This window comes from Phycomyces blakesleeanus (assembly GCF_001638985.1).
Source record: "Phycomyces blakesleeanus NRRL 1555(-) unplaced genomic scaffold PHYBLscaffold_27, whole genome shotgun sequence".
In the NCBI taxonomy this organism is placed as follows: Eukaryota; Fungi; Mucoromycota; class Mucoromycetes; order Mucorales; family Phycomycetaceae; genus Phycomyces; species Phycomyces blakesleeanus.
In genome coordinates this window covers 512,274-525,132 of record NW_017265160.1, presented here as the reverse complement: position 1 = coordinate 525,132, position 12,859 = coordinate 512,274, and the positions used below count along the sequence as shown (strand labels likewise).

Genomic DNA, 12,859 nt, shown 5'->3' with positions numbered 1-12,859 from the left:
TCGTTTTAGAAAATTGAAGGAATGGTCGCTATCATACACGTATAAAATGCATTTCCATAAAACGTATTTTGATTGTCTTTAAACTTTTTTTTCTCTGTTTATTATTAATATGAAGATCGCGATATATTCTCTTTTACTGCTTGCACTGAATTCTACAATTGTTTCTGGTTTTGAACTGGATTACTTTGAGCAGGCTTCCTCGTCTCATGCAAATCCAAGCAAACCCAGTATTATAAAGGATTGCGGTAAGATACTACCACAGAACTGTGCGATTTCCAAATGAAATGAGACCTAAGACAAGAGGCTGTTATTGTATAGGTGATAAATCTTACATGGTAGAAATCAAAGATATCACCTTAACCCCAGCTGTACCTGTTCCTGGAAAGGAGATTTCGGTAGTAGCAACCGGTCATATAAAAGAGAAACTTCTTCCTGGAGCGTATGCCGATGTACTGGTTAAAGTCGGTGATGTTGATGTTTTGAAAAAACAGTATGATCTCTGTCAAGTAATGAAAGATAATAAAACAAATATTCAATGCCCAGTGAAAAAAGGAAAGGTCAAGGTGAGTTCAAACAATAATTAAATAAAAGTTTTCCCAACACAAAAATTAATTCATTAATCAAAAACTAGTTCACGCACAAAGTAACCATTCCCAAAGATATCCCAAAGGTAAGTCATGGATACATTCAAACAAGTCTGCTTTGAGTACTGATAAACTTATTGATATATATATATATATATGTATGTATATATACATATATATATAGGCTCTTTTCAAAGTGGAAGTACGCGCCTTTGATGTGAATAAGAAGAAACTTGCTTGTTTAAATCTTGCAGTAGATTTTAAAAACCCTGAAAATACATTTTATGACTTGTAATCTTCTTTTTCAAATAATAATAATAACAATAAAAAAAAACTTCATATAATATTTAAATGTATATATATATATATATATATATATCAAGATTTGGAGGGTGCAAACCCAATACGAGATTTCTCAAAGTCAAAGACTGAATAATAGCTCTTAAGAAACGTATCGCCAAGGATTGCAATTCCACCTCCAGCTTCTGTGACACCTGAATAGCAAAGACTAGGATTATTTTCATCTATAATCTCTCGTACAATGTCGGAGACTTTAATAGGAAAGTTATGATTCCCTAGTCGGAATGAAATGTCAATTCCTTTGGAATCCTGCTTTATCTTGCATGGAATACGCCAGCCACCATCACGACTGTCAAGTTAAACAAGATTGGATTAATTGCAGTAATTATCTTTGATTATTTCTAATAGTCTGTCTAACCTGTAGGTGGCTCCAGGGATGACACCATGAATACTTTGAGACAATGCAGGAGGCAATATAATGAGAGTTGATCCGGTGTCAATATAGGCCTGGAGAGGGTCTTCCAACTGCTCCTTTCCATTGACATTAACACCGTTCATTAATATCTGCCAGTACCCCTTCTTTGCAATTGGAATGTACTTTAGCCTGCCTGAAAAATGGTTTGGATTTACTCCACCAAAAATCTGGAATATGGTTACTATCCATTTATCCATTTATTTTTAGTGTGTAAATTAAATAAATAGAATTTTTAAATTACCAATTCGCCTGCACCATTATCAGCCACAGTTCTACCCATCCACACACCAACCACAGGAGATTTAATTGCACCAGTCCGATACATGGTCTGAACCGCCGATTCGTTTAGCCCTGTACGTGATATGGAGGGAAATGCGAGTCCAAATATTCCATCAAGAAAGCTGTCTTTGGTTAGTGTAGGTGTTTCGTTTCGAGCAAGCCCTATTCTCTGGGATGGGTATCGAATATCTCCCAAATGGATAGTGTCCTTGACAGTAACACCCTCTACTGCTGATCGATCTCCATACTTTATAATCCATTTTTTATTTTCTTGTGTCGCAGTGGACGATTGCAATGGATCATAAAAGTTGTGTAGTCCGCAGCGAATGCACTGGTTGTCTGGTATCCAGATGTCTGCACTTCCAGTATCAAAACTAACTCGAAACTGTTGCGGAGGTGTTCCGATTGAAGCAATGCCAATATACTAATGCGTGGTGTTTGTAGTTTGTAATACACACAATTCAACGCCTTTTTTTTTTCCTTTTCCTTTTTCAATTTTTTTTTTTACCTCTACATCAATAAAGGCACTCGTCATATTAACTACTCCTTTTGTAGGGCCCAATCTTGAGATAGTTTGTTTTCCTCTAAGCCCATACTTAGCAAGGGTTCGCTGTAATCTTGCAGGAGTACTGACGTAGGGACCCTGCCCTTGTTGTAGCTGGATACTGTAGAATGATTATTTAAGTTGATCTAATAGCCATTTTATTAGGCGGGTGTGCGGTAGGCTTACTTGACAGCAAATGTTTGCTGGAATGGATCGAGTACTAATAGTATAATGATTGCTAAGGTACCCAGACTTGTCTTCATTATGGGATTAGAGAAGTGTCTTGTTTTATTTATTTATTTATTTTTCCTGTTCTTGTTTATCTATTTATCTATTTATTTATCTTGCTTTAATTGATCTATATTTGATTATATTAAGCTGGGTTCGCTTGTATTTGTATCTGTAGAGAGCTTGGGAACAAGGCAATTTAATTATTTTAATTACTTAATTGACTGGAAAACAAGCCATCATAATTTCCTATAAAATTAAGTGAAATGAAATGAAAATGCCAAGCCAAACTTCCAGGGCTTGTGATCCAAAAGATCGGGCTATTCTTTAGATTGGCTTAAACCCAAAATAATACTAATAATACTAATAACAGAAGCAAGATCTTTCTATCAACTCAAAGGCTTCTTCATTAAGAATGCTACAGAAGTATTGCTGTAATTCTGTAACTTATTTTTGCAAAGACTTGGTCAATGTGAATAAAAAGGGGGATATAAGGTCTGATTCTAAAGGCCACTAGTAATGAAGGTTTGAGACATGGATAAAAATAAAAATAAAAAGAGTGATTGAGTGAGTGAGTGAGTGAGTAGGTGAGTAGGTGGGTGATTCTAGTGCTGACTAACACGCTTCACCCTAAACAAGCAATGCTCAGTTCAATAGATTTTAGGTAGACTTTGAGTATTTATATGTATACACGTGTGTTTGGCTCTCAGGGTGGGGTAGTATCATTCCAAGAGTGTCATTGAAATAGACTGCTGTTTTCATTTAAGAAATAAGATGAATGAATGAATAAATAAACTATATTATGTTAGCGCCTTTTTGATAGTCGGATTAAAATCCCATAATGTACACCATTAAACAAGGTATCAATGTAGGACCAAGGGTGTGGCATGATCGACTTCATCATTTGGTACAAACTATGCTTCGGATACAAAACCCATAAAGTTTAACATTGGCGGATATGGACCATATATGTAACCAGCAAAAAAATTATACACTTTTATTTACATAATGGAGACGTGTTGTGTTAATAACATAATAATTATACAAATATAATCAATCAGAAGTAATTGGCAAATAATAATAATAATAATAATAATAATAGAAAAAAGGGAAAGAAAGTAATAATTAAATAATAGTAATGGTAATGATAATGATAATGGCAATGGTAATGATAATAGTAACCACTATGTTTTTCATTATTTCTTCTTTCTGAAAATCTTAGTGAACCGATTTCCAGATTTCTTGGGGGTATCTTTGGTTTCAGTAGAGGGTTTGGATGTAGGAATTGGTATATCAGCTAGGTTTGAGAAACGCTTGCTGCTTTTACTTGCCGCGCGCGTAACAGAAGACTTTGATTTTGAGGGTTCAACGTTTGTGGGGCTTATATCTTTAGCTGCGACTCGAGAAGCCTTTTGAAGAGCCGTCTGCAATCTACTTTTTATAGACTTTCCGCTTTTTGTGCTAGGTTGAGAATCGAACGAGGTGGATGAATGTGAGTGGCGGTGCTCTACTGGAGGACGGTTTGTTACTGTCTCCGTCGTTGGAGGGGAAACTCTGGGCATGTTAGGCTCAGAGCTGTAAGCAGGGGACTGTACTGGAACTGGAGTACTCAAACTAAAATTCGGCAACGGCAACGGCAACGGCAACGGCGACGATGATGCAGATTGTGATGGTTGTTGTGAGGGAGAGATAAGCTTTTTGGGTACAGCCATTGTGGGTTCGTGTGTAGGGTACACCATTGTCGGACTCTTTGTAGGTTCAATTGAAACAATACGGTCCTCCGTAAAGAGTTCTTCTTCAGTTTCTTCGCTTACTGGAAATAGACTAAGGTCCGTTGGTGCGCTAAGCTGGGCAACTGTGGTATCATTAATTTCATTTTTTGAAGAAGCGACCTTGGGTTCTTCAATAGACTGTGGTGGAGGAGTAGGCGCATATCTTTGGCTCAGCTCGATATCATCACTTTGATGAATATTCGTTGATTTGATGTGGGAAAAGGTGATATTGTTGCTATCTGAGACGATCAAGCTTTCGCATTCAATATCCTCCTCCTTCTCGGCAGGAGGTGTAGGCGGAGCACTGGTTTGCTTAGCACCAGTAGGCCAAGAGGGCTTGATTGGTGCTTTCTTTGGGAGGCAGATAATTTCCTTTATCATGGTTTGGTCTGATTTAGGTTTGCTTTTTTCAGGAAGCTCTTTGTGCTCTGGTACAATATTGAAAGTTGGTGTGGGTGTGGGTGTGGGTGTGTGGGCGGGCATAGATTTGATAGTGGTATTGGAAGTAGTGGAAGTAGTAGGAGTAGTAGGAAGTTCATTAGTGGGTTTTTGTGGTGTCTTTGACACAGGCAAACTGGATTGAGTTGAGATACGATAATATTTTACTTCTTCAAGTATTGCTCTCGCGAAGAGGAGAAATATCAATACTGAGAAACGTGCAGACAAGAGACAGAAAAGGCCCGTGTGACGCCATGCCTGTGAGGCCAATTTGCGCTTACTTCTCGCCAGACCAACTGTACGATATTCAGTAGATATCAATTGAAAAAATTGGCTGGATATCTCCATAGTCTGAAGAGGTCTGACAACCGAGAGTGCCATGTAGACATGAGCCACTGCTCGGATTAGTAGGAGAGCCATGATTGTGTAAATTTGATAAAATGAAAGTTAGGAAGAAAGATGAAAAATTCAAGAAAATGGGTGTTAAAAAAATAAAGATGACAGAGCATTTTAAGGAGAGCAGGGGCTCACTAGAGGCTATAATGAAATATGATTGGTTGTAAGAGCCAAGAACACGAAAATTAAGCCCTCTTTTCCTTAGTGTCTGCCTCTGTCACACAACATAACCTTGTTAAAAGTCAATCAAAAGCCGTGTAAGCGTAACTGTGTGTGTGTGTGTATGTGTTTGTGTGTGTATGGTTGGGTGTCCTTCTGTGTAAGCTTACCATCGGCCTAGGTGCCCTTACCCCTTATTCTTGATGATAATATATTAGGAGGCTAATGATATTTGTTTGCTTTGATCATCACACAAACAGATTAGAAGTTAAAAGTGATCTTAGCAAATGTCTAGAGACTTTGTATATATGTGTGTGTATTGTTACTTGAATTTAACTAATGGAAAAAAAAAAGATCAAAAATAACATTTTCAAAATTTTCTCCATCACTTGGTCCTGTTTTCTCACTAGTCTGGTTCCACATGGTTGTACATTCGAGCTGAAGACCAAACTATTCAGTATCAACTGGCTTAAAAAGAAGCAAGAATCATAAAGTAAAAAGAAATTATACAGGTTTCCACGTGTGGACATGATTTCAATATAATAACATTTTATATATTCAACTTCTATATATATATAAAAGCGGTTCTTGCTTGGTAGGTCGCAATTAGACTCTATCTAAAAAAGCTCAGTCACTGGCTTTACATACTTTACTTGTGTCTGTATAGAGTTTAGTTATTGACTTCAACATATCTACCTATTTTGTGAATCTTATGCAGTCATCAAATCTAACCTATGTCTCTAATTGTATAACAGCCCAACCGTTGACGTTATAAATATGCCTGTATGGTTTTATTCTTATTTTTATTTATAACTTTGCATTTTGCTATTCTTTTATTTATTTATTTATTTATTTTCTCTTATTAAAACACGTGACGGATTCAAGTACGAATCACATGATCTCTGATCCTGTTTAATACTTTTGGATTCTGGATGAACGGATTTATCCAGTTATGAAAATATGGCCTGTCTATGAGATTGATGAACTTAAATGAAGATATAGTAATTTTAAGCAAGTACATGTCACATGAATAAATTTATCCATCTACTCACAGACTTACAGAACTAAGGAGCAGAATGAATCATTCCTAGGAGCTTGATGATTTATCTATGAAAAAAAAAGTTAGATCCTAGTAAGATCATTAAAGAGGGGTGAGCCATATAATTGTTTATCACAGGGTAGAAAAAAAATTATGTATTTTATAAATAATTATACCCAAGAATGGTTCCAGACTGTGTCGATTGTCAGCATCCTATTCTCTGCAACCAGTATAAATAAGGATCGAGTGGCGCCACAAATATGTAGACTATATATATATAAGCAGAGTTTCTTTCTCAATTGGCCTGTTAAACTCCCCATGGTGGTTGATCAGTATGGGTAAATAGGCATCATTCTGTATGATAGAGCAAGTATTAAAAGGATGAATAAGGTCTAAATATAGAAGGAATGCGTAACAGGTACGATGAATATCTTTTTTTGGTGTGTAGTACAGTATGCTTGTATGAGAGATTATCAGTCTCACACAGACATCCCATTATTTCATTGTGAAGATATAAAATGTTATTATATTGAGGTTATACCCACATGTAGGAACCATCGAGATCTTCTTCTTTTTTGCTTCTTTGATACAATCCTTCCTTGTAGCCAGCCTCTTACGATAGGCAATAGGCTTCTTTGTCTTGAGTGTATTTATGCTAATCCTAAAATCAATTTACTTGTTTTCTCACCAGCCTTCTCAAAACTTGTAACTTAGAACTTATTTTGTAAAATAATAATAATTATAGAACAACCCATTGCCACAGCCAGAAAACTCTTTCTAAATAACAAAGCAAATAATTTCGTAAAGTGGTATTTTTATCAGATTTTATTTAATACCTCCCTTGATACTACAGCCAAACAAAAGGCAGAAATACTGAAAACCTTCAATCCCAAGCTAATTTATCTATTTGTGCAGCAACATCTATCACTAACTTCTCCCCGACCGTAACATTTGACTTGCTTCCCTTTTCCGTGGAAGTGTCGTTTATACTTTCAGCACATATTCATTCCTATATATGTTGTGTGGGAAGGGTAAACTCGGCCAATAGATCCCAATTGATCACATAGTCCGTGTCTGTATTGATCCGTTATCTGACCTTGTTGAATAGTTTCTAAATATTCGTTATATTGTTATACAAAAATGTTTATATGCCGCGGCTGCGCTTAAGCACTGCTTGGCTTTTAACTCCATTCTTTTTTTTCTTTTGCTTCACTGCGTACTTACTCATTGAGTTGTTCTCAATTGAATCAATACTGCACGTAATGTGTATATGTATGTAATCTCTGCAGAACATATAGCTCTTAATTAATTGGTATGTATTAAAAAAAAAAAGGTTAGAAATATTCTATATTCTAAACGTTCAAACGACTCTAATTGCCTGGTTTCACTTTAATGGTAATTGAATTTATGATAATAAAGAGTATACACTTGATACAAGTCTAAATATTGTTAAAATATAAGGTGCTCACGGAGTGAAGTGTCAATCGACCAAAGTGTCAATCGACCAAAAAGTGTCAATCGACCAAAAAGTGTCAATCGACCAATTTGGAAGGGTCTCAAGCCTAAATATGGTATATAATTTTTAAAGTCCACAAAAAATGCCCCTGCTCTTGACCAGGGACAAATTATTTTCAAATACCATATATGGTATTTAATTTTTCTTGCTATCAACACGGTGTGTGAGAACCATTTTTATTTCATTACTTTGTCTTGTTTTTCAATCTCTTTTTAATTATATGTGCTAATATATTTTTACTCACAATAGTATTATTGAAATATGGCTTGTTGAAACTTGCGTTAAAAGCCATATTTTACATGTTTTCTCTTAATAACACATGGAAAATAATTATATTTCATGTTATATTTTCAAAGAGATATAAGTTTCTTGAGTATAGTATTTTATTATAATACCGACATTTTATCACGTGGACAATATCTATATTTGTATTTTGCTTCCATTTCCAAATTGGTCGATTGACACTTTTTGGTCGATTGACACTTCACTCCGTGAGCACCTATAGGACATCAAAACCATGCTGTACAGTCGATTAGTTTTAGTTTATTTTCTATATAAAAAATAGCAATTCTGTATTTTAATATATTCATATATTCATTTAAGGTGCTCTTCAGCGGTCTCGGTATAATTCAAAATTATGTGATAAAGAAAAGTTTTATCTAAATATAGTAATTATACACCAAAAAATCATGAATTACTTTCCGAAAAATGTTAATTCTACCAAGTAGTTTTACGTGCGAATTTGCAGGGGAAACTACTCAATATAACTCAAAGCGGTGCTAAAATCATAAAAATAACTTTAAACTACGGTTTTGCTAAAACGTCTTCTAAAAATTTCATTTTTTAAGCTCTACTCTTTTCACTCCTTTTTACTTTTAAAATATTCAAAATAAACAGCAATATCTTTGCTTACTATCTGAAATTAACTTTAGTAAAGATAAAATTATGCTCAATATTATAGACTTCTTAAAAAAAAGAAACTTCTATGCAAATATTACAAGAACAAAGATAAAAGATATATAAAGAGATTTATTAAAGAAAGCCACCAAAAATGAATAGCTATTTTAGCAGGCTGCAATTAGTCCTATCATTCCTAATTATATCAGCGTTTTTTCAATATAATTTTACCAAATAGTTTCCCAAATTTTTTCACCAATCAAATCATACAATTAGCATCAAATTTTGGAACAAAATCTATGGCTGCATAGCATGATTACTATAAAAAGCAGTCTCTCTACTTTATTTGTAGTTTCCCGTTTTTTTCTTATAGCCAAAATAATTATACCGAGATCGCTGAAGAGCACCTTTAGCCATTGAGAAGCGTATCTCAAATAAGGAGGAGCATCTCCAGCAGTCCATTTTAACTCCCATTTTATCTCAAATTTTATATTCACTAATTATTCGGGCCCGACACTCTTCCTCTAAGGCACGATGTTTCTCTGGAGTACTACATTTATTTAATCCCCGCAAATTACTTTTTACCAGTCTCATAAAAAGTGACTTGCGGCCGGGTATCAACCAACTCTATCTGGCACCTAGCAATCCAAAGGAGACAATAAAAGAAACGTCGTGCCCAAGAGGGAAAGCATTGGAGCCGAATAATCACTGGGTTTTCTTTTTTTTTCTTTTAAAATTGGTGGAATTTGATAATACTTTTTACGAATTAAACAACTTGGTATCCCTTTGATCTTTGACCTCAAGTTATTTTATTTTTATATTCATCTTCTCACTGGTTTTACAGTCTATCATAATTATATTTGATTTTTTCTAGAGGCTTTGTAATTTCAGATATTCTCGCTAGTAGCCCTTATTAAATAGCGCAATGTTAAATACTACGGTATATCCATACATTGTGCTCCAGTAATAGTGTACAATATTCAGATAGCATAATTGATGTATAGAAAGTTACAACAAGCAGGTAATAAATATTTTAAAGAAAAAAATAATAAAGTAAAGAAAAAGAGTAAAAAGGTGTATGTTATACTTGCTCTTTAAAACACGTATATACAAAGGTGCGTGTATATGTATATGTATATATGTATATGTATATAAATATATATATATATCCAAAATAAATAATGAGCCTGAGCTTGAGTCAGAATGCAAGCAGAAATGAGGTTACAATGGTTTGTTGTCTTGCCTTGAAGAAGCACTACTAGGTACAGTAGAATTGTGCCTCTTCGCCTTACGCTCGGTAGCCTCAGCAGGACTCACTCTTCGCCCAGAAGCATTCAATTGAAGTTTGCGCAAATAAAGGGCCGGCTCTTCACTCTTGCGTCTTTTTTTCTCTTCGAGTATGTACGAATGTGGACCGTTTTGTCGTGGTACCTCGCTGTGGCTTGCGCTCCGAACTCCCCAATATGTGCGCTGAGCCTTGCCGAATCCAACCGTACGTCTTTCCATCTCGTCTGGCGATGGGATCACTATCATACCTGCAGAAGTTGATACTCTTCGACCGGCAGGGTCAAGGATGGGATGATCTGGCAATATTTTTGGTGGCAAATGTCCTTCGATGCCTCCTTCTTCTGCCGTGTGACCCGCATTAGCCGCTGATTCGTTACTTTCAAGTCTAGCCCATTCTTTCCTGTTTTCGGCTAGTAGCTGAAGAAGTCTGTCAGATTTAGGGAACACGGCAGCAAATATCTCAAAATAGGGATTCACTATGTAATCGCCGAATTTCAGACTGATGGTTGCCTGAGTTGTTTGGCCACGGTCCATATTGGGAGAGATCGGCAAGCCAAAGGCTTTTTCAGCATCTCCTTGTCCAAAAAACTCAACGCAGACCAGATTAGACCAAGTTTTACAGATAGACCAAGGTCTTAAGGCATTGCTGATATCAGCCGCATGAAGCATGATTTGACAGAGAACCTCTCTCTCCAGTTTACTCAAGAGCTTACAAGGGCTTAAACAATTTCCGTCATTTGCACTATCCGGAGTTTGCAGTAAATTGACCGAGCCAGTGTGATTTGTGGAACCATGTATTGTCGCAGGAGACTCGGTGATTGTCCCAGGTGTACTTGGATGCTCTGACCCTCCGATAGGCCCACTTATCGATTTGTGCCTATGGGTTTCTATTGATAGACTTCCTGTCAAGGATCTTCTGGTAACGGTGTGTTTGTGTGCTGCTGTGCGTGCGGCAGACGTATTGGGTGCACTAACAGATTTGGATGCACTAGGAGCACTTATCGAATGAGATTTTGTGAGCGGAATAGGCGCATTAGGCAGATTAGACGAATTTGGTGAAGGAGGTGGGTTGGGTGCATTTGGTGCAGGGGGTGCATTCGGTGCAATTAGTGGAGAAGAATGACTTGAATGAAACAACTGGTGGTGGTGGTGGTGGTCGCCTGTTAACCCAGCTTCCTCGTCTTCATCTTCATTCTCTTCTGCAATATTGTGGAACGACAATTTGCTTTCAAAGTACAATAGTGGGTTGGTAAAGTTTCTATTATAAAATATATCTTTGATACGTGGCTTGTCCCAGGTCTGGGGACCTTTACAGTGGCCTGCTGTTCCATGCCCACATTCACGGTTAGCCCCCTCTTCCTTTTCTGTTTCTGTACACTCCCTGTCTGAGATAATTTCCAACAGACCAGCCAAATTCTCTTGAAGTTCGTAGTGAAAGATCATATCGGTTGCCAAAATCATCTTAATAATTGATATACGTGCCTCTGCTTCGGTAGTCGGTGTCCCGGTGTTTGCACTGGCTTCTTCTATGTGCTGGAGCAATTGGTGTTTTGTCAATAGGTCCATCGTGAGGGTGCAGGAATAGCACTCGAGGACTGACTTGTTATTGTATCGCTTGGCAAGGTCCGTCTGAATATTGACTTGGAAGTTGTTGTTTTTTCCAGGCTAAGAAGGAGTTAAGACCTGCGAGGGTGGTGCTGGAGACTTACGTGGCCAATGTCATGGCAGAGGGCAGCGATCAGGAGAGATGCCATGTCCACAGACGTGAGATATTGCTTGGCGTCGTAATCGGAGAGCATGGCAAACAGAACAATTGTAACATCAGCAGCATGATAGAACGAATGGTAGGCATTCGGAAGGTAGCCTCTGTCGACATCAATTAGGAAATCCAATAATTCAGAAGATGTGATTCCTATTGCTTTACAGAGATCCAGCCGCTCGAACAAACCAAGCATGTATCCATAGATCTCGGTGCGTGGCATGTCCAGCAAGACCAGGTCAATGAGACCATCAAGTGGCTGGCTAGCATCAGCCACCTTGAGCATTTTCTAATGAGAATGTGATTACAATTATTATTCTTGATAGGAATATGTTATTCTATATTTGCAACATACACACTCAATCACGAATAGTTCATCAGAGGGTAAGGTGTTGTGCCGCAAAATTAGCATAGCAAGAAAGGAAGAAAGAGGATAAACCAAGTGGAGTTGATTTGGTGCGAGTATGCCCTTTGGGAGGAGTTGGGGGGGGGGGGGGTTGGTTAGTCGAATGAATTCCTTTGCTCGATAGCTTGATTAGGTAAAACGGTATGACACAGAAAAAAAAACGTAAGTATACAATCGTACTCAGTCGCACTCAATCACATCCAGTCACAAGCTGAGCATGACTTTAATGCAACTTATTCAATATTAGCTTGTGGCGTCTACAAGTAAGAGCTACTTGGCTTGTGAAAGAGAAAGAGAAATATAAATACTAAAGCTGTGTGCTTCAAGTCAAAAGCTTGGAGTTAACCAGCTATCTAGAGCCAAACCTTGATAGGTTGGTACAAGGACCACAAAGTTGGATAGATCAATAACTTTAAACCCCAGCTTTAAGTGATAGGGAGCTAAACAACGCAGTGTCTACAAAGATGCTGATACACCAATTGTCCCTTCAAAGACTTATTTGGAGATACGAATAATAGGAAGTATGAAGTATGAAAAATCAAAAATCAAAAATCGAAAATCGAAAATCGAAAATCAAAATAGGTGTCTTAAAATAGTGTAGTTTTGATATTTACTGTTGGGCTGTACGCTAATTGATTATATTAATTCTTTTGGTTCTCATTGCACAAATAATATTATAATATATATTATATTATATAAATATATATATGCACTATGAGCTGATAATAGAGGAAGGTCCCCAAAATTTATTAATTTACTTCTAAGGATGGGATGCCTATT

General features: G+C 36.8%; 4 protein-coding genes across 4 annotated transcripts; 1 reads left to right on the top strand and 3 right to left on the bottom strand.

The window, feature by feature from the left end:
• Window positions 1-109: 109 nt before the first annotated feature.
• PHYBLDRAFT_173863 (hypothetical protein) lies at window positions 110-879 on the top strand (the record flags this gene model as incomplete). The annotated part of the gene is made up of 4 exons (XM_018437122.1): window positions 110-245; window positions 319-563; window positions 632-670; window positions 769-879. 4 exons carry the CDS (start codon window positions 110-112, stop codon window positions 877-879), a joined length of 531 nt encoding a protein of 176 aa, XP_018285989.1.
• Window positions 880-962: 83 nt separating this feature from the next.
• On the bottom strand, window positions 963-2,062 carry PHYBLDRAFT_23209 (hypothetical protein; the record flags this gene model as incomplete). The annotated part of the gene is made up of 3 exons (XM_018439800.1): window positions 963-1,233; window positions 1,303-1,526; window positions 1,601-2,062. Coding segments are annotated over 3 exons (957 nt in total), but the record flags the coding sequence as incomplete, so codon positions are not given.
• A 3,993-nt stretch (window positions 2,063-6,055) lies between these two features.
• PHYBLDRAFT_173860 (hypothetical protein) lies at window positions 6,056-8,022 on the bottom strand (the record flags this gene model as incomplete). Its single annotated transcript, XM_018437121.1, has 7 exons — window positions 6,056-6,140; window positions 6,236-6,282; window positions 6,391-6,481; window positions 6,756-6,853; window positions 6,891-6,916; window positions 7,684-7,776; window positions 7,971-8,022. The coding sequence occupies 7 exons, from the start codon at window positions 8,020-8,022 to the stop codon at window positions 6,056-6,058; spliced, it is 492 nt and encodes a 163-aa protein (XP_018285987.1).
• A 2,273-nt stretch (window positions 8,023-10,295) lies between these two features.
• On the bottom strand, window positions 10,296-12,083 carry PHYBLDRAFT_127928 (hypothetical protein; the record flags this gene model as incomplete). The annotated part of the gene is made up of 4 exons (XM_018429196.1): window positions 12,029-12,083; window positions 11,624-11,962; window positions 11,317-11,579; window positions 10,296-10,656 (listed from the first exon to the last, which is right to left on the bottom strand). Coding segments are annotated over exons 2-4 (960 nt in total), but the record flags the coding sequence as incomplete, so codon positions are not given.
• Window positions 12,084-12,859: the final 776 nt, after the last annotated feature.